The sequence below is a fragment of the Nelusetta ayraudi genome, unplaced genomic scaffold (assembly GCF_046127955.1).
Source record: "Nelusetta ayraudi isolate G7.1 ecotype Tasmania unplaced genomic scaffold, CSIRO-AGI_Nayr_v1 ptg000009l, whole genome shotgun sequence".
Lineage (NCBI taxonomy): Eukaryota > Metazoa > Chordata > Actinopteri > Tetraodontiformes > Monacanthidae > Nelusetta > Nelusetta ayraudi.
Genome location: NW_027466059.1, coordinates 1659069 through 1684728, shown reverse-complemented (window position 1 = coordinate 1684728; position 25660 = coordinate 1659069). Strand labels below are relative to the sequence as shown.

The 25660-nt window shown below is 45.9% G+C and overlaps 2 protein-coding genes across 6 annotated transcripts in view; both read left to right on the top strand.

The window, feature by feature from the left end:
- Nucleotides 1-17769, top strand: part of wwp2 (WW domain containing E3 ubiquitin protein ligase 2) — a 42408-nt gene extending 24639 nt beyond the window's left edge. For 3 of the 4 annotated variants that reach the window (XM_076019285.1, XM_076019286.1, XM_076019288.1), the window contains 14 exons: nucleotides 6088-6142; nucleotides 7840-7921; nucleotides 9031-9159; nucleotides 10374-10452; nucleotides 10650-10721; nucleotides 10952-11040; nucleotides 12738-12897; nucleotides 14526-14659; nucleotides 14840-14980; nucleotides 15072-15192; nucleotides 16298-16402; nucleotides 16505-16601; nucleotides 16699-16771; nucleotides 16999-17769. In XM_076019285.1, coding sequence (XP_075875400.1) covers nucleotides 6088-6142; nucleotides 7840-7921; nucleotides 9031-9159; nucleotides 10374-10452; nucleotides 10650-10721; nucleotides 10952-11040; nucleotides 12738-12897; nucleotides 14526-14659; nucleotides 14840-14980; nucleotides 15072-15192; nucleotides 16298-16402; nucleotides 16505-16601; nucleotides 16699-16771; nucleotides 16999-17098 — 1437 coding nt within the window. In that variant the 3' untranslated portion in view covers nucleotides 17099-17769. The remainder of the gene's footprint in view (nucleotides 1-6087; nucleotides 6143-7839; nucleotides 7922-9030; nucleotides 9160-10373; nucleotides 10453-10649; nucleotides 10722-10951; nucleotides 11041-12737; nucleotides 12898-14525; nucleotides 14660-14839; nucleotides 14981-15071; nucleotides 15193-16297; nucleotides 16403-16504; nucleotides 16602-16698; nucleotides 16772-16998) is intronic. The other variant, XM_076019287.1, reaches the window with a different exon arrangement.
- A 962-nt stretch (nucleotides 17770-18731) lies between these two features.
- adat1 (adenosine deaminase tRNA specific 1) lies at nucleotides 18732-25302 on the top strand. 2 transcript variants are annotated; one of them, XM_076019290.1, is made up of 9 exons: nucleotides 18732-18874; nucleotides 19093-19161; nucleotides 19654-19708; nucleotides 19808-19938; nucleotides 20726-21305; nucleotides 21783-21928; nucleotides 22790-22889; nucleotides 23011-23097; nucleotides 24671-25302. In XM_076019290.1, the coding sequence occupies exons 1-9, from the start codon at nucleotides 18733-18735 to the stop codon at nucleotides 24819-24821; spliced, it is 1461 nt and encodes a 486-aa protein (XP_075875405.1). In that variant the 5' UTR covers nucleotide 18732; the 3' UTR covers nucleotides 24822-25302. The 2 variants fall into 2 exon arrangements, with proteins under 2 accessions (XP_075875405.1, XP_075875406.1); XM_076019291.1 differs by lacking the exon at nucleotides 19093-19161.
- The last annotated feature ends 358 nt before the right edge of the window (nucleotides 25303-25660 follow it).

Genomic DNA, 25660 nt, shown 5'->3' with positions numbered 1-25660 from the left:
TATTGCAGCTGAAAAAAAAAAAACGGAATCCAAATGCAATGATTTACTAGCAGCGGTTTAATGCAGCCCTTCCGCTGTGGTCTAGAATTAATGGAGGCTGGTGAACGTCGGCCTTTTTTCCGATGTTTTCAGTCGACTGCCGGTGAAAGAGTTCTTTTGACCAGTGTGTGCCACGATGAACAGCGAAACGCGTTGGATTTTTGTATAAATCTTCCAACGCGTGCATCCAAAATTGCAGCACCCAACCCGTTTAATCGTACGGAATAATAATTATTATTACGCCGAATGTGACCCAGTAAATTTCATCAGGCGGTCATATGTTGACAAGTGTGGGGTAAATCTCTCATCTATTTGTCGTTTTATTTTCCAAGTCAAGGTTCAGCTCCGTCACTTGCTGTCCCCCCTCCAACCCCTCCTCCCTGAAAAGCAGCCAAGGTCAGAGCGTAACCAGACAGTAAACTCGGGGGACCCCAAACAGCCGCGCTCTCTCAATAGGCCATTATAAAAAACCAACCCCCTAAAATTCTTACAGGCTTCCGTTAAAAATTCCCCACTCAGCGCTGTGCGACTGTTTGCAAGTTCCGCTGTTAGAATACCTCCAGAAAGGTTTTGTGCGTTTGCTCTGAGCCGCCGGCCCGTTTGCAACTTCCTGTGTGCATCTACAAGGTTTGAAGAAAAACCTTCTAATCAAGTGCACACAGCTTTGTTAAAGAACTCAATCGTAAGCAGGTAAGTGCACCTACTGACTTTTCCGGTTCTTCTTTAAATGAAGTACACACGCCTCTGCATTATCTGTGCTTATCTTCTTTATTAAGGCCCAAATGTAACTTGAAAAATTAAAGTTTAATAATTAATTAATTAAAGCTGGGATCTATAGTTTGTGTGGCAAACACAACAAACAAACAAAACAAAAAAAAAATTGCACCCGGACGTTGGTGTACTAATAAATAGCTTGTTTCCAGGGACATGAATGACCAGGATTCTCTTCCTGTATTTAAACAGCGTAATCTTCCATGCGATCCAGACTGGGGTGAGGCTCATTAACACGATAATCAGAGTCCTGAGAAGTTTCGCACAATCCCAAAACTTTTCTCCACTGCAGCCACTAATTTTAACACGCAAGCCATCTTTACGCAGAAAAATAAAAGCGGACAAACAACTTTATGAAGTAAAACAGCGTCTCCTCCACTAATTGACTCCTGCCTTCACACCATCGCACTCCTGGCCCTCTTGTTTTTGGCCCTCATGTGTGAGAAAAGCCAAGAGGCAGGTCTCCCCGTTCCATGTTGATGGTATACTTCTGCGTCTTGGAATGCCCACAATGCTGATAGGAGCAACTATTTATGGCCTCAGTGTGTGTGAACAAGGAGGCACACACACACACACACACACACACACACACACACACACACACACACACAAAAGTGCTCATAGTTTAGTTAACCCCTAAGCACAGCCACATGTTCCGGCCGCTCTGTGTTTGACGCCCTCTCTTACAAAAACTCAACCTATAGGATCTTCTTCCCCGCCGGCTCCGTCCCTTCTCCTCAATGTGTAAAAGACGGGTCACACTTGTTAAGTGCGACTTTCAAAATTTCCGCATGCGTTGCGAGCAGAAGGTGCGCGCAGGCCGCAATCTTGAGGTCCGGTGCCACATTTCTTTGTAGTCGCACATGACAACCAAAAGAGGGTCAAGAGGCCCGAACATCCTTCAAATGAACCATGGCGCTGTAAGCAGCGCCTGCTCTTGGCTGCACACTTACAAGTTGTGTGTCTGTAAATTCATTTCCTGGGTCTTTATTCCTTATTCTGCATTCTTGAATTATGAAATATCTACTTCCGATCAACATTTATCGGTTTATTTGCAAACATACAATAATAAATACTGTTAAATCTATTACAGAATGGTGCGTGTGTGTGTGTGTGTTTGCTTGCAGAGTAATTGCGGCTCGTTAGAAAGCCCAGAGAGGGCTCCCTCCGAATCATTAACTTCAGTTTCCGGCTCTCCCTTCTTTCTGCCCCGACTCCTTCTTTTTTTCTGTTTCTGCTTCTTTTCCTGCCCTCTTCCTCGATCTTTCCTTAAACCCCACCCACCCACACACACACACACACACGCCCCTCCTCCACCTTTCTATTTCCTCTCAAAAAATCCCCCTAGTCTCAGTTTATCTCTAAAATCACCCCTTTTTTTTAAATCCTTTTTGTTTAATCTCAGCTGATGTCAGGCACCCACTTTTTTTTTTTCCTCGCCTGCATTTACCCCTCTCACCTCTTCAGACCGTCTCACCCACCCCCCAACCCCATCTTCCTCCCAGCTCCTTCTGTCCATTCTCGCTGGAACAAGGACCCTTAACAGCAGCAGCAGCAAGAGCAGCACCTGAATCGGCCCTGTGTTTTATCAGCGGCGCGGCCCGGACAGAAAGCTCACACACGTCAACGCGGCCGAACGTCACCATCACTCATGTTTACACACACGCACACAGGCCATTACAGCTCATGTTTCCATAGGGCACATTTGTGAGCAGTTATCCCATGAAAGGACAATGCACAGAAGTGGCTTAAACTGCGCTAATGCTCCACATGCTCGTGCATTTTTCAGTTTAAAAAGCCCCAGGTGTGCGGATTATTATCATACCGCCGCTTTCATTTATATTGTCATTATTCATTCTATTTAATATGAGGGCTGTCAAACGATTCATTTTTTAAGCGCGATTTATCGCAGAATCTTTGTGATGAATCGCAGTTTAAATTGCATGTGTAAAATTCTGTTATTTTGCATTTCGTGGCAGTTTTAACCCCATAATGTAAAGTATTTCTTACCAGAAATCGGCCTGAGGGGCATCTGTCTAACACTCTGTTTAGATACCGACAAATATAACGTACACAAATATGATCGCATTTTTCAGTCGCGGTATTTTATTTTGAAAATTGCTTCAGTTTCGAAGCCTATTTTATTGAAAGTTTTCCATCATTTTTTCCCCCCCATTCTTCTGATAGTGAAAATTCAGGTCAGTATGTCTTAAATTTGGATACAGACACATAGAGATGTATTTTTGCGGGTTTACTCAGCCGTACACGACGTGCGGTGACAGGGTTTGCCGACGAAACAAATCATTTCAAAATTCTCTTTGGGGAAATATTAAAAATAAATGAAACAAATTAAAACACCCGCTTCTTCCCCCTCAGTACGAACAAGCTGCGGCTTGTCATAAATGAGAAGCGGTCCTGAATATAAGGCACGACCTGTGTTTGCGCGAGACAACTTGTTTCCAGCGGCCCGAACTGGCCGCTGAACTCGTTGACTCGAAACCTACAGAACCCCTCTTTGTCCCATTTTTCTCTGGTTTGCAGCGCACATTTTCTCACCGCGCATGTTCAAATCAATCTGCATTTTTTTTTATTTCCTGCTACTTCTCTCCTTCCCCTCGCTCTTTTCCCGCACGTTCCCACAGCTGTACGGTCGTAAGACTTTCAAATCCTCTTTAAAAATCTCAAACTTGTGTTTTCACCTGCGCTGGCCTGCCTGACCTTGAAAGTGGCCTTCACGCCGTCATCCTCCTCATCCATAACACACAGCCTTTATTTCACACGTTAGTGTCGACATTCTCCTCTCCCGCTCTCTCTCTCTCTCTCTGCCCCCCTCTCCTCCAATCCCTCCTTCCCTTGTTTGCTCAGTGGCTCTTTCTTTTCCTCCCCTCCTGCCTCTCGCTCTGTCTGGAAGCTGCCGACGAGCTGAATGGCCAGAGCCAGGATGAAGTCATCATGTCTTTATATCATTATATTCTCCTTTTACCTTTTTTAGTCACAGAAAAACCCATAAGGGTGGGGCCGCGGGGCATAGATTGGCTGTCGATGGAGTCCCACGCGCGTGCACACATACACACACACACACACACACACACACACACACACACACACACACACACACACACACACACACACACACCCTTTAACCCTGCTATGTGCCCTCTCTCTCTCTCTCTCTCTCTCTCTCTCTCTCTCTCTCCCCCTGCAGTTCCCTCAGAATTTCCATGACACTGTTGTTTTAAATGGTCACAGTCACATCACGGACACACCGCCTTGAGTGACACTCAGTGGACGATACTCATCAGACACAATGTGTCAGCGCCGCTTTCTGAAAAAGCATGTTAATATGTTGCAGCTGCTGCAGTGGTTTCGCCCAAGAGTTGCATCTTCCACCGAGAACTTTGTCGCATGTTGTTGTGCAGCAAACCTTTCGGAGCGACTCTCGAAAGAAAAAGAAAGATAACTGTGAAATGAATTATTTATATTTATTTTTTATAAGTTTATTTAGATGGCACAGTGCATATTAATGAACACTGAGTACATAAGTACTCACTGTAAATACGCCGGACTTAGCCCTGCTGCTGAATTTCATCCATTGTCCCCAAAACAGTACAATTGACATAAAGAGTATAACCGTATAATACAACAATTCACATAAAAACAATTGACTTAAAAAGTCCATAAACATTCATGCATAATAACTGTACCAATATTATTGCACACTTATTGGCCATAAACATTTTCACGTAATAATTACATAGCTACACTATTACACTACATACAACCGCAATTAAAATATCATTGACAGTCAACCAGTGTTAATTGCATTGCAAAAATAGTCCTTGTTATTTCACCCCACCAACTAACATCCATCCCCCAAGTCAATTTTCCGGATCTTCTCATCAGGTTGTTTGCGCATCGGAATCTTTTCGAGGACGTTTTGCTATCCGCTGTGTTATTTGCGGCTGCCTCCAGTCGCTGCGGGGGGGGCGGAACACGTCGCTGTTAGCGGGGTCTTGATCTTGCGCCGCATTACACTTAATGGCTTTCGGGCTTGTTTGTGACACACCTCAAACCCGGGCCCGCTCGATAAACACCCATACATGGCGGCGGCTACAGAACAAGTGGCCTTTCAGCTGATTTTTCCACTCCGATCGTGTGTGTGTGTGTGTGTGTGTGTGTGTGTGTGTGTGTGTGTGTGTGTGTGTGTGTGTGTGTGTGTGTGTGTGTGTGTGTGTGTGGAAAGTTTGTACATGGCAAGGAGTCAATGGGTAGCTTCTTAGGTTGGAAGACACACGCGCAAGTACACACATTTACTCACTTTTCTCAGTGTGTGTGTGTGTGATTGCAGGCTGAGTAAACCCGACAGAGGTTTCCAGGCCCCGCGGTGAATAAAGGTGCCCTTTGTCAGGCCCCGGGGGTGGGTTTGGATGGCTGGAGAGGAGGCGTGGTCAGTCGTGGGGGTGGGTGGGTGTCCAGTCTGGAACCGGCTATGAATGTTCCCTCAGTTCCCTCAGACATTGCACCTCCCTGCCTACTTTCGCAGGAGCCCTAGAAAAAAAAGCGAGTGAGAGGAGGGAGAGAGCGAGAGAGGGCAGGCGGGAGGAGGTGGACCTCAGGGTGGGGCTCGCAGGGTGCCAGGCTGGTGGAGGGGGGGGGGGGGGCTCATTCGGACGAGGTGAGCGGGAAACTGAAAGGGAGGGAGGAAGGGAGGTTGGGGAGGGGGGCGGGGCTTGAGCCCGAGGCCCAGTGAGCTCATTGGAACAGCCGTGTTGTTTTATCCTCCTACCGAGCGTGTCGTTTTTGGAAGGCATACGAGCCGCCGGCCGGCCAGCGAGCTCAGTCGCCCCGTACCGCCGCGGCAGAGAGGAGCCGGCCTGCCACCACCACCCCTTCCACCACCACCACCACCACCACCCCTGCTGCTGCACACACACACACACACACACACACACACACACACACACACACACACACTTGGGACACTCACGCCTCAGCCACCCCGACTGACCCTGAACCCTCCCAGGTTTCGCCAGTCTTCCACCTGGGATTCACTCTGCTGAGTGAGTTTCTTTCATCTGCTTTTCTCTCGTGTCTTTTTTTTTTCTTCCCTCGATGGTGAAAGGATGATTTTTTTTTTTTTTTTTTTTTTCACTTTTTTTCCTTCGCCCTTGAGCCAGGACGGAGCGTTGGTTTCGCACCCCGAGGGACGAGGAGGGACGAGCGAGGCCAAAGGTGTCCTAACCGGATTTGTTTTGTCTCTGTCTCTTTCTCCCTCAGCCATCCGGCGCTCCGGTGGAAAATGATCCTCTGGGCCCGCTGCCTCCTGGATGGGGTAAGTTCGCCTGATGCTCACTACTTTCTTTTCGCTTGAAGATGCTCCCAGTCTGTGGTTGGTCTCTCTCTCTCTCTCTCTCCCTCTCCCTCTCTCTCTCTCGCTCTCTCTCTCTCTACCTGCCAGTCACGTGGCCCAGAACTGTCGCACACACTCGCACTTCTGCTCGCGTAGCGAAAAAGTATTTTCAGGACTTCTCGCCCAGTAGTTGTTAGCCTATCAATTCTGGGTTCTGGACCTGGTGGCTTTGGGTCATTCAGCAATGTCCTTTTGGCTTCGGCGAGCAGCCGCGGGTGAAATTGAGGTGGAATGTTGTGAAACTTTTGCATCACGAGCGTTTTTTTTTTTTCCTCCCTCTCCTCTCGCAGAGCCCCAAGCTTCCCTGTAGCCTCTCCTGCTCTTTACCATGTGGCAGAAAATCATTTTTTCACAGTTTGATTAATTCCTCTGCTTCAACTTTTGAATTATCATCCCGTTGTTTCCGGGAGGATAAAACCGTCCCTGGCTTCAATTGGGCCCCCTCATGTTACATCAATTGGTGGCCGCACGCGCTGGCTTCCGCCCTAGAAATCCTGCAAATAACAGAGGCCCGCCGCGCATTATTGACGGGACACTTCATCAGCCGGCAGTTCTCCCCAGGCGACTCATGTAATCGGATCCGTGCAGGACAGCGTCTTGCGCACGTACTCATTCATTCGCAAACGAGCGTCGGCTGGCAGCGGCCGAGCCGCCGACAGTCGCGCCGGCTTCGTCCCCGAGAGAAAGAAAGTCCTCCGCCGCTGCCCGTGATGCCTTTTCAACATGTTGCCGCACCGCAGAACGAAAAACCTCAATTATATCACTGGCTCAGATTTACTTCTCTGGCGGGCTTTTTTTCCCTCCCTCCTTCTACGTCTTTCAACTTGCGGTTGTTTCCCTCGCTTCGCTTTTAGGCTCAGATTCAAACAGATAAAGATGGAGGGAAGAGATCTGTGGCCAGTGGAAGAAATTGGATGGGGGGGGGGGGGTTGGTTCAGAGCGAATCGTAAAGGGGGGGGTAGGTGGAGTTGAGGAGGAGAAACTAGCAAGAGTTGCAATGTGAGCACTACTGTTTGTGGGCCCTCCGCACACTCCTGTTAATGAGAAAAAGATGTCAGAGCAGGAGGGAGGAGGAGGAGGAGGAAGGAAGGAGGAGGATGGGGCACCAGCTCCTGGCTAAGGGGACTAGCGGCCCAACGCCACACACACATGCACATCATTATTATTATTATTTGTCCACCGCTATCCTGTTTTCATTTTTGTTGCGTCTTTCAAAATATCACTTTGTCTGCGGTGTTTGATTTGCAAGTGGTTGTGGTCGGCGCGACTTTGAGGCGTCGTCGCACACACACACACACACACACACACACACACACACACACACACACACACGCTTGGTTTACCCCTGGTGAGGTATTCCGAGCAGCCCGCAGCGAAATATCACACGAGCTCACTCAATTTCTGTCGTGCGGGTGCGACGTTTTTTTTTTCTCTTTTCGCTTTCGTTGCCAAGAGTGACCGCTTCGGGGGTTTTTTCTTCGCTCTCTCTCCGCGGGAGGTTGCGTTGGAATTAATAACTTTAACATTTCCTAACCCCGTCACGATAAACCGCAAAAAAAAAATCACTGCTCTCGCAAAATATTTCCTTTTGATTTTTCGCTGTCTGCTCCGTTTCACAGAGAAGCGTCAGGACAATGGCAGAGTTTACTTTGTCAACCACAACACGCGCACCACTCAGTGGGACGACCCTCGGACCCAAGGGTAAGACTGCCTGTGTGTGTGTGTGTGTGTGTGTGTGTGTGTGTGTGTGTGTGTGTGTGTGTGTGTGTGTGTGTGTGTGTGTGTGTGCATGAGTTCCCCCCCTCCCCGCTGCTTTCCCCACCGTCTCCCCCCCCACCCTTCGTGATGCTCCGAGTGACTTTTGGTGTCACCTGCGCAGTTTACTATGCCGCACTTGCATAATTCGTCTTGCAGGCCGTTGGCTCCGCAAGCAGCACTGCAAGCAGCTTCGGCCTCCGTCAGCGCCTCACTCTTCCCCTGACACTCAACATTCACTCAGTCTTGGGAAGGGAGCCCAGTAGTTCTATTTGCAGTGTTTTGTTTGATCTTTTTTTGGCATCACCTCCTCCATTTTCTTTGACTTTGATACTTCAAATTGTTTTGCTCTCACCTCACTCGCTCATGTCAGAATGAAGCAGTTAATCGAAGCGATCTTCATTCTTGGCTCACCCCCCCCCCCCTCTCAGTCTTATTTAGAAGGGCATCTAAATAGCATCATAGCCAAAGATAGGAGCTCAGTTTTTGTGCTGTTGGTATTTTTCTTTTTCTGTCCACACAGGCCAGAACTCGCATCAAACTTTGACACATTGGCACCACGCTGCGAGTCGCCTGGCCTCAGGATTTTTTCCTGAAGTCGTTAAATGGTCTTCAAACAAAGATGGAAGTCGCATCAATGTAAAACTTCATTAAAGTTAAAGGAACTCATTTGAAAGAGGGTTCGTTTCGAAAGAATAAATCTTTCCAGGTTCAAACCGAAAAGTCATTTTTTTCCCTCCTCTTAACAACAACCCACGACAGCGGCAGGTCGTCAAGTTCCAAATGACATTCAATCAACATTTAAAGAGGTTGTAAATAACATTTCAACCAATCAGCCTCCTTTCCAAACGTTCTCTCCATCTCTGAGATCGGAGACGGTGACCTCCTTGACTTTTTTTTTTTTTGCGCCCCGCAAGCCCCAAAAAGTTTCCAAATCCTCCAGATCCACTCGGTACATTTTTCCAGGGAGGTGTGTCCCGCTGGTCCCCCCCCCCAGCACAGGGCTCCCTCCTCCGGCTGGGACCGTGCTCACTGCCCCCCTCTCCCTGTTGCAGGATGATCAAGGAGCACCCCCTGCCCCCGGGCTGGGAGATGAAGTACACCGCAGAGGGAGTCCGATATTTTGTGGACCACAACTCGCGCACCACCACCTTTAAAGACCCCCGGCCCGGGTTTGAGTCAGGGTAAATATTCTCTCAACCCTTATTCCAAAACTTTACCAAACCTCCTTTTTTTTTTTTTTACTCGCACTTTTAGCCGTATGTGCTCACCTCTGTCTCGGTTTTGCAAGAAATAAATCCACCCCTCCTCTTCCTCCTCCTCCTCCTCTTGGATTAAACAAAAAGAATCTAGAAAATTTCCCTAAACTCTCATCATTTTACATTTTTTTTAATCCACTCATATTTTATTCATTGCCTTTAATTTTGGGGGGATTATTTATGAGAAGCGTTTCTTAGGGCCACACAGTCAATTTCGGTGCTGCATATATTTTAACAGAAAGGAAAACAACTCTCACACACACACCTCTTCCCCTCAGCCTCTGGATGTTTGTCTTGCCTTGAAGCAGCCTCCAATCTCACCGCAGCAGGCATGAGAATGTGCAGACGTGCGACAACAGATCCACTGCGGACCGCGCCGGCATGTGCGTGTGTACGTGCGTGCGTGCGCACCGCTTGCTCCAGTGTGTCTGTGTCTCCCCCGAGTGTGCTGCGAGTGTCTCTAGCAGGCTGCTTTTCTTGCTGATATTCCAAAGTAATTTTAGCTCCGGCGGTCACAGAGCTTTTTCTAAAAAAAGAAAGAAAAAAAAAAAAGAAAGAAAGAGCCTTCACCATTTTAAAACTGGCGTGCACCCGGACAACTTCTTCTGCCGCGGCGGTCTTCGTTTCCTGACCCCCCCGAACCGAGATGGTACCTCGCAGGCAGCAACAGCGCTTCACCGGAGGCTTCTTCCTCGCTCTCCCTCAGTCTTCCCAGTGCTGACGAGGCATTCTGGCAGCATGTGTGAGCATTAGCCCGGTGGAGCTTATACCAACACAGCTGCGGGCCGGCGCTCACCTCTCACAGCTCTGAGACTCTCAGACGCGAGTGAGTCGCCGCCGGGAGCGGGGCCGCTGCTGCGAATTGTAATATTCATCTGGAGCGTCTGGCCTCGGCCCCGGGCTGTCGGGGCTTCCTAAAAGGAGCCCCTCGTGATCCTCCTGGTCAGCTGACCAGTCCCGGGGCCGATCATATAAGACCCCATATTGCTCAGGTTGTTTTTTTTAACATTAGCTGTGGAAATATTGAAACGGGAATCCGTGTGGAATTTGCTTCAATGGAGAAAAGCTAACCAAGTTGCTCTCTCCTCTCTTTTTGTGCGTGTTTGTGTGTGTGTGTGTGTGCGTGCGTGCGTGCGCAGGTCAAGGCAGGGCGGCTCGCCCGGCGCTTACGACCGCAGCTTCAGGTGGAAATACCACCAGTTCCGTTTCCTGTGCCATGTAAGTCTGAACGGCCGAAGCTCCTTGTGTGAACATCTTCCCCGCGTGGAGATTCTCACGTTAAAAAAAAACAAAACAATCATAAGAACAAATAAACTCAACTTTTACTTCTTGTCAGTAAAATCTGGAAGGGATTCCCGCCGTAATTCAGACCTCCTCTTCTTCTTCTTCATCTTCTCTTATTACTTCCTGTCCAGTCCAATGCCTTGCCGAGCCACGTCAAGATCTCCGTGTCCAGGCAGACGCTGTTCGAGGACTCGTTTCAGCAGGTCAGACCGAAATACCACACATCTGGTGCCGGGTTGGACAGAAAGTACACATGATTGTATTAAAGGGGTTACGTTATGTTTTTAGGTGAATGTAACCATGAATATCTCACTTATTTCTACTGCCTCAGCAAAGAGAACAAACAGAGTTATTATAATTTGAATTAATTTCCAAATGAAGTCAATTTCCGGTCATGAATGTACCTCCCCTCTGCTGCTGTCTCGTCGTTTAGATCATGAATGTGAAGCCATACGACCTCCGCCGCCGACTTTACATCATCATGAGGGGAGAGGAGGGGCTGGACTACGGCGGCATCGCAAGGTGAGGCGAAAACTCACTAGCGCTTTTTGTCCTCGTCTCACTGGGTGGAACCGAGTCTCCAGGCTGTGTCATTAATGTGATGTGTAATAACCTTGCACTACCAGCTCCTCCTCTTCCTCCCCCTCCTCCTCCTGCAGTGGATGCACTTTCTACTGCTTCAGGCAGACTGACGAGGAGGCAGCAGCTCAAACTGAATGCAGGGGTTTAAACCTGTTTTTCTGTACATCCTTATTGTGAGGTGATGGGTTGTCACATCTTTTCTGTGTAACACTTTATTCGCTTGTCAGTGTCGCTTCTTTGACCCAACTCCATTCCCCCCCCCCCCCCCCCCCCCCCCCCCCCCTCACAGCTGCAACACTCCTGTCTTCCATCCCTCCCACCGCTCACCGTGTCCTCATCCTCCATCCTACGTTTCACTGTCTTCCAGGTCGTCCGTCCTGTACACGTTGCCTTTTTTTTTTTTTTTTTTTTCTCCCCCACGTCGGCATTCTTCTCATTTTTACATGTTCCCTTTTTTTTGGTTTATTCGCATTGTGTGTCTGTCTCCGGTGTCACGTCAGTGGTTTTACCCTATGGTAGGTGACATCATGCTGTTCTACCACAGGGTAGAACCACGGACGGGATGCTGGAGGGTGTCTGCGTCCGTCCGTACGTCCGTCAGTCCATACCCTCCTCCTCCTCCCATAAACCCCCTTGGTGATGGGGGTCTGCAGGGGTCCTGGGGAGCGCTTGGTTGTGGTGCTGCACCTGCTGGTGCTGATGCTGGTGCTGGTGGTGGTGCTGATGGGAAATTATTCTGTCTAACGTGCATCAGTTTGTCACAGTCGTTGTACTTTAATCCTCATCTTGTGTGTTCGCCCCTCACTGTACGTGGTGTCTTCCTGCAATCTATCACTTACATTTTTATTGTGATTATGTCATTTGTCTGTAAATGTTTCATTCTGAATTCAGGTTTAATGTGGTGATCTGCATGAAGTGAGTCTCAGTACGATAGTGTTTTAAAAGCTAATCAGTTTTTTCTTTTTATTTACAAACAGTTGAATGTTAAATCTGTTTTTCTGATAGAGGCCGTTTTTTTGTTGTTGTTTTTCTTAATAACTTTGCTTAGCAGCTTAGCATGAAGACACAGTGACCATGTCAAACTACTGTGTGTTGTGCTCAGAGTTGCAATATTTGAAATTTGTTCGTTAGTCACATCGGACTCTGTTTTCTTTCTCACTGCTTTGCTGTGACTCATTGCCCTAAAGAAAATTGTTCTTTCAAGATGCTTCCAAACAGCAAGAAAAGTGTTTTAGCGGAACCAGAATGATAGATAGATAGATAGATAGATAGATAGATAGATAGATAGATAGATATCTCTAAAGTCAATTTTCTGTGTTCCATTGTGAATTTTTTCTTTTGGTTTTTTTATATGCTTTTTATAAAGAGAGAATTCAATTCTGTTGTTAAAACTGATGATTGTTGTATCTGTTTTTGTTCTTACTTTTTTTATTACTTTGTTATTACCTTTTTATGACTTCATATTTCTTCCAAGCCATCATCGGCATGATGCAGTAATCACACAGAACTGGCTGCTCTTGAGTTCCTCCTTGAATTGCGATTTCAGCCTCTCGGACTGGAGGATGCCTCCTCCTACTTCTCCTCCTCCCTCCTCCCTCTGCCACATCCAACCTTGACGTCTCCTCTCCCCTCCGCAGGGAATGGTTCTTCCTGCTGTCCCACGAGGTGCTCAACCCCATGTACTGTCTCTTCGAGTACGCTGGCAAAAACAACTACTGTCTGCAGATCAACCCGGCCTCCTCCATCAACCCCGACCACCTCACGTACTTCCGCTTCATCGGCCGTTTCATCGCCATGGTGAGCGCCGCTTTTTTGTCTGAGGGCCGTTGCACTGCTATCAGGTTCTGGGATCAGTGTTTTCCGTTTTTATTGTAACATGTTTTTTGTGTTCTGCCCATAGACATTTTTCAATTTGTCAATGTCGACAACTTTTTTTTTTTTTTTTTTTTTTTAATATATATTTATAGCTAAGGTAAATTACTTCAAATATGGCTTTTTGGTCTCCTGAACCACTTACAATTATATCATTATCCTCTCTAAGAGGACTAAATCTATAGCCTGCGCGTGCTGACATTTTAGTAGGTTAATTTATCGTGCGGTCGAAGCAGTCAGCCCTCACTGAGCAGCCCCAGTTTTGTTTTTGTGGTTATTTTCGAGGCGTTTTCATGTCGTTTGAAAAAGTGCCACCGGTGATTTAGGTCCACGGTAAAAGTCTCCAGCTGCACCTCAGTGAAATGGAAGTGGAGGATGCGCGACGGGCCACGGAAACGGCAGAATGAGACATTTAATAAAAGGGTTTTAGAGGTGATCCGTGCCTGAGATCAGTGTGTTGCCTGAGGTGTGACTCTACATGGTTTACAACACACACACACACACACACACACACACACAGACACGCTATGAAGTCTCTTCCTCTCTGAAGACGCCCTCATCACTCCTTCGGGTACCCCACCCCTCACCCACGCCATGACCTCACTGCCGCACCCAGCCCACACCCGCCTATATTTAGCCCCAGAACGCACTTCACTGACTGACTTGGTGAAGATGCGAGACTGTTCCAGTTCTCGCCTACCAAACCCGTTTTTTCCGCTTCCTCTCCTCCCGTCTCTTCTCTTAACCCCCAAATTTCCACACGAAATTCAGTCTCCTCTGTCCATCTATCGTCCTCCATGTGTCTGTCTGTCTGTCTGGCCGGCCGTGAGACACATGGTGAGTCAGGATTCAGTAGAACTGAGCAGACCGAGACTGACTGAGTCAGTCAGTGGGCGCCCGTGTTGCTCTTGGCTCGTAGCTGCTCACGTTTCTTGTTTTTCCACCCCCCACCCTCGGCATTAACATCTGGCTGCTTCCCTTCGCTGCTGTGATCACACATGCTGGAGAGATGATCGCTTGATCTAATGCTGTTGGTGCTTATTCACTTAGGCCAGTGCCGTGTGATTTAGAAATGAGACTTTTTCAGTTTTTCCAATAACGAGTGCAGTGATAAAGTACCAGAAGGTTATTTTCAAAGCCAGAGATTCAGTGTAGTTTCCACCTGGTAGACGCAGGTTCAGCATCAGCTTCAGAGATGTTTCTTTGCAGGTTGTTTTCTCTGGGTAAGAGTCAAAAATCGAGGTGCGATGAGTTTAAAAAAACATACATGATGATTCAAGTTTCCTGTAAAACTGACTGGCATTTAAAAGGTTTCTTACACTCAGAAAAGACATTAAAAAGAAAACTTTCCCCGAGTGGCTCGTTGGCATGAATACCGAGCCACTATATCCGCAAATTTAAACCATATGGCCATACAGCAAATGACGGCAGCAGCTAAAATGCCCCCAGCAAGATCCAGAGACTCCAACCAAACCACATCATCAGGTTTAGTGAAGGCCGATTGATGTTTTTTCTTCTTAGTTTTTAATGGAAAAAAAAATTCTCCCTTGCAGGCTCTGTACCATGGAAAATTCATCGACACAGGCTTCACGTTGCCCTTCTACAAGCGAATGCTGGACAAGAAGCCCACGCTGAAAGACCTGGAGTCCATAGACCCTGAGTTTTATAACTCCATCATGTGGGTCAAGTAAGTGGAACAGGACGGCTGATCTCTCAATGCGAAGAAGTCTCATTCAATGCCAACAAAAGTGCAGCAAAATATTTTTTCGGAAAAAAGAACCGGCATTATTGCTTGTTAGTGTTTTTTTTTTTAAGTTGTATGTCAGAATCTTTTCTGTTTGTTCAACTATTTTGTGTGTGTGTGCAGAGAAAACGACCTGGAGGAGTGCGGCGTGGAGCTTTATTTTGCTCAGGACATGGAGATCCTCGGGAAGGTTTCCACTCACCAGCTGAAGGACGACGGCGAGAACGAGCTGGTCACTAAAGAAAACAAGGAGGAGTACATCAGGTAGGTGGAGCTCATGCTGCCGCTGACATGACCTTTTTTTTTTTGAAGAGCGAAGGTGGTCATTGATATACTCTCTGCCTGGCCTCCTCAGCCTGCTGACAGACTGGCGGTTCACCCGCGGGGTGGAGGAGCAGACCAAAGCCTTCCTGGACGGCTTCAACGAGGTGGTTCCTTTGGAGTGGCTGCGCTACTTCGATGAAAAGGAGCTGGAGGTGAGCAGGAGGGGGGAGGGCGAGTCCGAACAGTAGACGGGTCTGCTTGAGCTAGAAAGTAGGAACTGGAAGCAAAGAATGCGCTATGTTTTTAAGTTCTGACCAAGGTCTTAAAGTTTCGGTGACCAATGACCATCAGTTTTATTTCACAGTTGAACAATACCATCTATCTTAGAATGTAAGAAAAAAACGTAAAAACACAGGGTGCATTTTTTTAAGTTAGAATTACAAAAATGATTAATTTCTTTTAATCGCAATTAATCACAGAATCTTCATAGTTTACTGCGATTAATTGCGGTTTAAATTGCATGTGTAAAATTCTGTTATTTTGCATTTCAAGGCAGTTTTAACCCCATACTGTCAAGTATTTCTTACCAGACATCGGCCTGAGGGGCCAAATACGGGTTAGTAAAAGGGACAAAAAGGCTTACGCCGGGTTCACACCAGACACGGAAGCGCCGTAGCTAGCCCACTCTGTTGCTCTCTTTCATGTGTTCATGTGTGTGTGTGTGTGCATGTGTTTGTTTGTTTGTTTTCATCTCCCTTGCTCTTTTTAGATACTGACAAATATAACGTACACAAATATGATCACGTTTGTCAATTGCTGTATTTTATTTTGAAAATTGCTTTTATTTTGAAACTTTACAGGATTTTCTCACGTTTCTTTGAGTGACTTCCTGTCCAGCTTTTGCGGATTGCTCGTGCCCAAAATAGACAAGACGTTAGAATATATTTAGATTTCAAAATAAGATTTTCAGTGGATAAGATTAGGGTTGTCTTGTTGGCTCTCTCTGTAAATTAGACTGGTATGGCTGCACTGAGTCATGCCTGGACTTTTTGTGAATGGCTGCTGATTGATGAACTGTTTCTCCTTGGACTGTGCCGCTGCTCAGCTTTCATCTAAATGAGTCGACGTCCCAGCAGTCGAGCACAGACAGTGAATCTAATCAGTCCGGAGCCAAGAGGGGATACACTCTTGAGTTAGCACTGCCCTGTCCCGCTGTCCCGCTGTCCCGCTTCGTCCTCTGTCCCCCGATGAGTCATGCAGACTTACAGGATTCAGGGCGTCGGGTTGAACTGTGAATGTCGCTTTTGTCTGCTGCAGTTGATGCTATGTGGGATGCAGGAGATCGATTTGGCCGACTGGCAGAAGAACACCATCTACAGGCATTACACCAAGAACAGCAAGCAGATCCACTGGTTCTGGCAGGTACGGAGACGGTAGAGGCACCTGGAGACACATACCTCCTGTGGAGTGAATTGTTTAGCTGTGAATTGACACGAGGGCCCCTTTCCTCCCCCCCGACTGCAGGTGGTTAAAGAAATGGACAACGAAAAAAGAATCCGCCTGCTTCAGTTTGTGACAGGAACCTGTCGGCTGCCGGTGGGAGGCTTCAACGAGCTCATAGGTACAAAGACGGTTGTCGTTTAGAAGGAATTGCCGTTGCACAAATATTGGTGTTTTCAGATAACGCGATAACTCATCTCTTGTTTTCACCCACTCAGGAAGTAACGGTCCCCAGAAGTTCTGCATTGACAAGGTGGGGAAGGAAACTTGGCTTCCAAGAAGCCACACATGGTGAGTTTCCATTGTGTCGAAAGGTTCAGTAAAGCAGTCAATGAGGAGAGAATGTGTTCCATATTGTCAAGCGGTATTGCAATATTTTCCGGCGTAACTCAAATTCACTCAGACTTGACTTCGCCCCTTTAGACAATCATCAACGAAACAACACCTCTGTTATGTATCAATAAACATGACAATTTTTGGTTAAAGCAAGCCGTCTGTCTGTCTGTCTGTCTTCCCAGCTTCAATCGTTTGGACCTGCCGCCCTACAGAAGCCTGGAGCAGCTCAGAGAGAAACTCCTGTTTGCCATCGAGGAGACGGAGGGCTTCGGGCAGGAGTGACACTGACACAGAACCACGACACTTAATTCAATTTTATTAATATTCAATTATTTTGCGAGATCACACGTCATCTATAGGCCCTCACATGTTGGGGGTGATACTGTTTGTGATTTTAATTGTGAGATAAAGTTGGAGCTGGGCAACGAAGACACAAGTGTGTGTGTGCTAACTCTTGTGATTGTGGTTGCTCACAGGTATGCCATTGTGTATATGCATTATAATTAGTGTGTATGTCTATGTGGGCTAACAGGACGGCGCACACACAGAGGAGTTATTATTGACCTGGGCCTCGCCCCACACATACACACACCTAAACTTTACTCACTGCTTAGTAATGCACAAAAACCAAACGACAAGATGATCTTAACTTCAGCAGCAACTCACAATTTCAGCACAGCTACCCGCAAAATGCAGTATGACATATCTACCAGGGAGAAAATACATTTTTTTAATTGTTAGAGTGACCAGAGAGAAAGTGGAAGAGAGCGTGGGGGATAGAAAAGCAGGGTGCGAGTGCATGTGTGTGTCTGTATGACACAAAGAGATGAACTAGTCCACCTCTGTTTCAGAGGCTAGACAGATGAGATGTGATTTTATTTTATATTTTTCTGTTACTTGTGAAAGCATTTTTCTCCTGTACAAAACTAAAATAAATGAAATTTCAATCTTGATCTGTGTGCTTTTTTTTGTGGGGGGGGGGGTTTACATTAACAACATTCAATCTAAAACAAACCCTTAGTCAGTTTCTCCATTTAGCAAAGGTTGGCTCAGGGATTGTCGTACAAATAAAGAGATCTCCTCTTTAAAACAAAACATTATAAAGCACCACAGAATTGGGCACTGGGTACTGGAGTGCTTAATCATGATCCCATTCAGTCAGTTGTTTGTTCAGTACAAATGGTAATCAGGCATGGCAAATAATAAAAGTAGCCAAAGTAATTGGAGTTGTTAAATTAGAATATCATTTTCATTTCATTTTTTATTTTTTATTTTATCTTTCACCCAGGATTTCAATAGCAGCACTGACTGACTGCCCCCGGGTTACTTTATATAACAGCGGACCCACACGAAGGCCCTCTGACAGTTCAGAGTTGAAATTGTGACAGTTTGATCCAACAGGTTTGAGAGACACTACTGCAACAACAGAAGCACTATTATGCGTTAAATAACGGGTTTCTGACAAAACTGCTGCGTACCGATCTGTGTTTAATGAAGAATTACATTCGGCCCATTCTTCTGTTTGTGTGCCTATTTAATCTAAGATTTTTAAATTCACCACACATTATTCCTAAATTTTAAAGCAAAAGAGCAATTTGTAAGAAGTCTTTAAAACAGACTTAAATTATGTTTATTTTCATATATGGCCACCAGCAAATCTGACCTTCCCAGATGTATGGCTACAAACCAAAGCTTAAAGGATTTTATTGTGAAAGTTTAACATTTCCTCGTTAAACCCGGAAGTAACTTCTTCGACATGCTATCTCAAACTGTATAAGGCGGCGGGTGCACGTCGCTTAGTTGGAGTAGAAATAATGTCAAATCGTTCATGTGACGCTGCTACAGTCAAGCATATGTTTAATAACATTTAAAAATTGTTTCAGTACAGTTTACAATCCGTCCCTTGACACGCTAGCATGGTGGACGCGGATGAAATCGCCAGGTTGTGTTACGAACGTTTCAGTGAACTTCCGCGGAGAGGAAAACCTGAGCCGGGCAGAGAGTGGACCCTGCTGGCAGCTGTGGTGAAAGTCACCCGGACCTCTGCCGAGGAGAGAGGTTGTATCTCTAATGTGTATCTCTGTGCTGCGAGATTATTGATGTTATACAAGAATTGTTTATTTATTTTTAATTACATCGCATTACATATTATTATTATTATTATTATTATTATTATTATTTTATTTTATTTTTATTTTTCGAATGCAGTTTGTTTACAGGCAGAAGTCCAAAAACAGAATAATGTTTACTATGTAATTGTTTGTTTTCCTTTGCAGTTTTAAAGGAAGTGGTTTCTCTGGGGACTGGGACAAAATGCATTGGACAAACAGCGATGAGTCCCAACGGTGTGTGTCCTCCTGTCACTGAAACATCGTGTCTTGGTCGTGTGGAGTCGCTGGAAGTCGACTCTGAGTTTATTTAGTAGCAAGCTCGCGGCCCTAATTACCAAAAGCATATTTGTGTAAGAGATAAGCTGCACATTAGACTCTTTTATATCAGGAAACGTAGCTGATAACAAAAAAATCCCTTTGTTGACTTTTCTCCGTGGATGCAAAAACAAGAACAACATTAATCCGGAGAGCAGAAACAGAAACTTTAAACTGTACTAGGGTGTTTTCTCAAAAGTCCAACAAATAGTATCACATGGCAACTGTCATGCACAGAGATCAATTAACTGAAAGCTGAACTTTTCCATATAAATGTTGCTGAATCACAGCAAGCTTGCGCAAACACCGCCCGCTATTAATGACCTTTAACAATATTTGTCTTCACATATGAAGAAGCATGATCCAACAACTCTCAAGTCTCCATTATCTATGTTTGATTTATGGATTTAGGTGACGTTCTCAATGACAGCCATGCAGAAGTCATCGCAAGAAGAGGCTGCGTCAGGTCCGTGACTGTATCGAGTGTTTTCCCCCAGGTCACCAGTTTGAACCTGGATGTTCACGCTAAGAGGGGAGATGTAACTGGTGGTGTGTTCACTCGCAGGTACCTGATCCAGGAGCTGCATCAGGCCGTGACTGGTGGCAACAGCACCGTGTTCTGTCCCGCTGAGGAGCGAGGCAAGTGGAAGCTTCAGCCAAGCGTGTCCTTCCTGTTCTTCACCAGTCACACTCCCTGTAAGTCCAAAAAACGGCAAGCAGTTTCATTAAACGTGTGGAACATGACCACTAAAAACTGGGAGCAGCTCACAACATTTACAACATTTAGTTGTAAACGCAAATGGTTGGTTAGTGAATTAGCTGAAATGGAAATGAAAACTCAGGACAACATCAGAAAATAAAGATATTCTTTGGAAGTAAGCAGCTTATCTTAGAATTCAGTAGGGCTGCGCAATTAATCGATTTTAAATCGAAATCTGATTTATTAGTCGAGACGATGTTAAAAAAAAAAAAAAAGGAAAAACTTCTGTGCTGTGCAGCTCTTATTTTGCAAAATGTGAAAGTTTTGCACATTCATCACTGTTCAAGAGGATAGAAAAACCTTTTATTTTTAAAATGATGTTTGGTGAAAGACAGTTAAGCTCATCGCTTTATCCACAGGGGGATTCATTGGCGTTTGGTTCTCAAATTTTCACTTTATTTCCAAGAAGGATTTACAGTGTCTTTCAGTTGCACTTCATTCCCAATAGGGAAATGTGTTTGCTATTTTTCTTTAAAAAATAAAGTAAATTTATTTCACAAACCTAACATGGTCTTGGCTGTGGTGAGAATATACACTGGGGTGTATTTTTGAAAACAAGTTACTTTTTTATCATATCATTTCATATCATTTTTCTAAATCTTAAATTATTTCGCCTGTCAATGTTTGCTTATTGTATTTGCTTCACAGGTGACTTTGACTGTCTCACACACAGTAAATGGACTCTCCCTCTGGCCTTGCTCTGCACTTTTGCATTTCTTCCAGGTGGCGACGCTTCCATCGTTCCCATGTGTGACACTCAGTCGCAGCCGTGCCCCCCGGTCGCGTCTGCAAAGGACTGCGCGCAGACTGCAGGAGAAGGAAACCAGAAAAGAAAAGCCGAGGAACCGAGCGTGCGGAAACATTCTAAAATGCCCCGCGTGGAGGAAGAGGAGGCAGAAAAACGTTGTAATTCATCCAGCAGCGTCACTCTGTCGCAAACGCATCCAGAAACTGGCATCCCAGAGGATGCAGCTCTCCTCTCCGTCTCCTCAGACAGCACGGCACTGCCTCCACAGGTCGCTGACGTCCACAGAACGGGGGCCAAGTGCGTCCCAGGCGGCCCTGCCGACTCCCTGCACCCGGGGGTGGGTTACCACAGCACGGGGGTCCTCCGGGTGAAGCCTGGCCGAGGCGAGCCCACCCTGTCGCTCTCCTGCAGCGACAAGCTGGCGCGCTGGGGGGTGCTGGGCTTCCAGGGCGCGCTGCTCTCCCACTACCTGCAGGGGGCGCTCTACTTCAGCGCCGTGGTGGTGGGCAAGTGTCCGTACAGCCAGGAAGTCATGCACAGAGCTTTGGTGGCGAGGTGAGCGCCGTCATTCTGTGTTCTTTGTCTCGCACTGCTGCGAAGAGAAATCCAGCACTTTAAAAAGTACTTTCAGCACTTTCTTCAGTATTCAGACTAATGCTTAATTAGCAGACCTGTGGAATTATTCACATAAGACATAGTTCCTGGTTTTGATTTTTTTTTTTTTAATGGCGCTTTCACTTCCCCCAGGTGGCAGTAAAGATCATTTTTTGACTTAAACTAGTTTCTTTTTTTTTTTCTTTTTTTAGGAAATAGCAAAAATAATTGCACAGTTTCAGTTTTATTATTCTCTGATTATTATTTTTTTCTCAGCTTTAAAAATCATACAATTTTTTGGTGTAAAACTTTGATAACGACGTTCACATTATCAGTTGCACATGTTTTTTTCTCCTAGAGTTGTATTTTAGAGCTGCTATCTTTCTTCAGAATCAGAGGACTTAATGCGACCAATGTGTCTCTCCCTTCGCTGCGCAGGTGTGCGAGTGTGTCCGACCTCCCCGCCGGCTTCTCTGTTTGTCCGCCCGTGTTGCTCCAGTCCAGCCTCGAGTTCGCCTTCAGCCTGGCCCAAACTGAGCTCCAGCACCAGGCTGGACAAGGCCGTATCTCCCCCTGTGGGGCAGGTAAGGTCGTCTCCCGCGCGGGTCAGATCAGAGGCAGTGCCTCGTGAATCAAAGATCAAATTGCACCAATCAGAAAGATTAAATAAATTACCTTTACTTTGGCTACAGGACCATATTCAACAAAAAACATACTTTTAAGTTTTTCAGCGTGTATCTCTCCAGACAAAGCAAACCCCTGTTTCCCATCAGTCATTCAAAAGGTTTTTTTTTTTTTTTTATGACCGTAGTTTTGTTCTCAGGGTGAATTCATGCAATTCAGGCGTGTCCAAAGTCTGGTCTGAAAACATGTTCCTTGTGACCTGCCACTGAAAAAGTTTTTGTCTTCCGCATTAATGGACCCATAGCGAGCGCATGTGCAGTAGTGTCAGTTCCCATCATGCCTCTGTAACGATTCTGGAGAACGTCACTTACAGACGTGTTAGGAAGCAGCCAATCAGAACGAGCTGAGACAGATATGATATGAATCACATTTCAGGTCACAGTCGTCCTGTCAGCCGTTTTAAAGGCGTTTATTTTTGTATTGCGGTCTATGGGGAGAATGCTTTTTGGGCCCATGGGATTTTTTTGCTGCAGTACCACGAGTGGCCACTGGGGGGGGGGGGGGGAAATCGGCGCGCCACCATATTGCCAGTCCGGTATCTAGTTCATAAAATACATCCGTGTCCGCCTCTCGGTAGTTTTCAAACAAGCTGACTTTGCAATTTTTCGGTTCACCTCGCGATGGAAGCACTTGCGCACAGCGAGATGAACCCGAGACCTGAGCGCGATCTCCACCCACTCCCGCGGGTCTTTCCACATTATATCTAATCTGGCTCCCATTGAAAAACAGTTTATGTCATTGAACGTCTTTTCACGTTTCAGCCATTAGCTGGTGTAGCGTGAAGGAGCAGCCACTAGATGTCACTGCCAACGGCTACAAACATGGAGTCACCAAGAAGGTCCTGGGCACAGCCAAAGCCAGGTGAAGCTCCGGTCCTGCCCATGTACACTAGTCTGCTGTAATTGCATGATGATTCGCTGCCAAAGCATCGTGTTTGCTCTGCAAGGCTGGTGACATCAACATCTGTTTCAATGCGTTTCAGGTCTTTGCTGTGCAAACTGGAGCTTTTCCACTCCTTCCTGTCTCTGGTATCGGCCACTGACCAGTCTGCACTCCCCGACTCACTCAGGTAACCTCTTTGGCGAACCGGCATCGAAACTGAGCGAATTCAAAGTTAAAAAAAATAAATAAAAAAAAAAAGGAAACGCGCACAAGAATATTTTCTTTTTTCCGTTGTAATCTGAGCTGCGCAGCTTTTCTGTGAGTGCGCGTCTGTCAAGGGAAAACAGTGTCCTTTTTGTTAACTGTCATATTGGCAGATAACCTGATCCTTGGCCTAGATGGCCAAGCCTGAAACAAAACGTGCACACACACACACACACACACTTCCTCCTCCTCCTGCTCCCAGCCCAGGGATACAATGACAACATTATCCAACCCAACAATGGTGTGTCAGGGGAGACGCACAGCTGAAGTATCACAGTGTTGTCTACCCGACGGTTGCTAATGTGCAAAGTCAAACGCAGCTAATTTTGACAATTGAATTCAATTCTCGAGATAGTTGGTTCGAGTTTTACGTTTTCTTTTTCGGAGAATATGGACGGCATTCCATCATATCGCCAAATCATATTTACGTACACGAGACCATTTTTGCACGGTGCCAGTCGTTCCAAAGAGGGAAGCAAAACCTTTAGCGTTGTGAAGCTCGAATGTACTTCCTTGTTCAGGAGAGTGTTCTTTGCACATTTTGGTGTGAAATTGGCTGTTTGTAAACAGCAGAAGACAATGATGACGGTCGTTACCTTTAATTTATCAGGCTGGGCTAAATAGGCATATTTTTTAATTAAGATTGTGTCGCTGCAACTTCACCATATCAAATTTCCCTACACCCAGCACGCTACATGATGTATTGTTGAAATGTATTTTAATATTTAATATTAAGATTAATATTTAATATTTATTTATTTATTTAAGCAATAAATACATAAACAATGAGCAATGCTAGAAGCTATTTTAATCAACTGCTGATGTTCTTAAAACTGAATAGAAATTAAATTAACTTTTTTTTTTTTTCACATTTAACCGAGACATGAAGGCTTTGACGTGTTAAGTTAGTCGCCCGTGTGACACAAGGCCGTTCGTACAAAGATTTCAGATAAGATCCAAACATAAAAGCCGTTGTGTTGCTGTGGCTTCCTCACTCCCCCCCCCCCCGCCCCCCCCCCGGGTCAGATCAGGCCATTCACAGAACCTGATCTTGGGTGAGGGAATCTCGGCACAAATTATCATCAGCCTTGGGAAGCGAAGGACGTCGCTCTCATGCACGGCTCGCCGGATGTCCTCTCACATTCTCCTGATAGAGAGCTCCTAAAAAATAATATTCATCATCTGCTCATCTGCTATCCTGTGGCATTTTAAAGATAGACCTGACCTAGACCCCGGACTTAGCCCAAACAAACTGTAGAATATTATTTCTTAATATATATAATAGAATATTATTAATATTATGTAAAATGCACACATTTAAATTCATCTGAAAATACTCACGACTGCTATTCCAGGAGAATTCAAACGAACTAATTGGGATATGTTTGTTGTTTTCAAGAGGCACTGCACAGCACAATTACTGCTAATACTACAAATCCCAGAATGCTGGGTGTGACTGAACCCCTCTGGTCCCGCCCCTTCCCCCCCCTCGCCAGGAGTGGAGACCTGCGGACGTACTGGGACTACAAGCGGGCGTCGCAGTCGTACCAGCGGGCTTGGCAGCAGCTGCTCGGGCGGGCCTTCCCCCTGTGGCCGCGCAGCGACCGGGACCTCCTGCTGTTCCTCCCAGCGTCCGCCCTGGCGTAGCCGCGACGCCAAAACCACGAAACGTTGCGTCGTCACCCGGAGCAAGTTACAACGAATCCCACAATTTGTGGACTGGTGCGAGCAGAACCACCTGCTGCTCAACACGAACAAGACCAAGGAACATCTTGTTTTTTTTTTTTTCCCTTTTATGCCCTACAAATACTTTATTTTTATATATTTTTTTATTGCCTCGTTTTTATTAGTTAGTATAATTTTCCATCTTTTTTGCACTCTGCAGTGTCATTGCGGTAATTCTGCAAATTTCCACACCGTGGGATTAATAAAGATGTTCTGTGTTCTGTTCTATCCCGCAACTCCCCCTGCCAGTGGTGTACTCTACGTGATATGCAGCTATAAACCGAGTAACTACTACAAAAAGTCCCGAATTACCGAACAGCCACTGAAAAAAAAAATGCGCAGATACGTATAATTTATCTTGTGATTGACTGCTGTTTGTCGGCTAATGAAAAGGCCAGCTCTCAATGACTGTTATATTATATATCTTGTGTTGCTTACAATACATTCACATTTAGACAGTACATCATCAACAGTGGTGGGTGTAACGTGCTCGAAAGTAACGTGGTACTGTAATCAGATTACATATAGCATATCAGTAAGTAAGAGTAGTGTAAGGCGTTACTCTTATGGAAATAGTAATGCGTGACTGTAATCAGATTACTTTTTTTCCAGTAACGAATAGTGTAAGGCATTACTCTTATGGAAAGAGTAATCACGTGACAGTTTTCCAAGCTCGTTACTGGCGTTACATTGTCACGAGCTCACTCGTATGTGGATGCTGGATACTTGATGCGTTACTGCCCTGTTTTGAGGCAGCTGCT

Excerpts from the sequence above, each read along its gene's own strand:
- adat1 (XM_076019290.1), top strand. The coding sequence starts at position 18,733 with ATGGTGGACGCGGATGAAATCGCCAGGTTGTGTTACGAACGTTTCAGT. Across the intron at positions 18,875-19,092 it reads GACCTCTGCCGAGGAGAGAG|TTTTAAAGGAAGTGGTTTCT; the intron begins GTTGTATCTCTA and ends TTTCCTTTGCAG. Across the intron at positions 21,929-22,789 it reads TATCTCCCCCTGTGGGGCAG|CCATTAGCTGGTGTAGCGTG; the intron begins GTAAGGTCGTCT and ends TTCACGTTTCAG.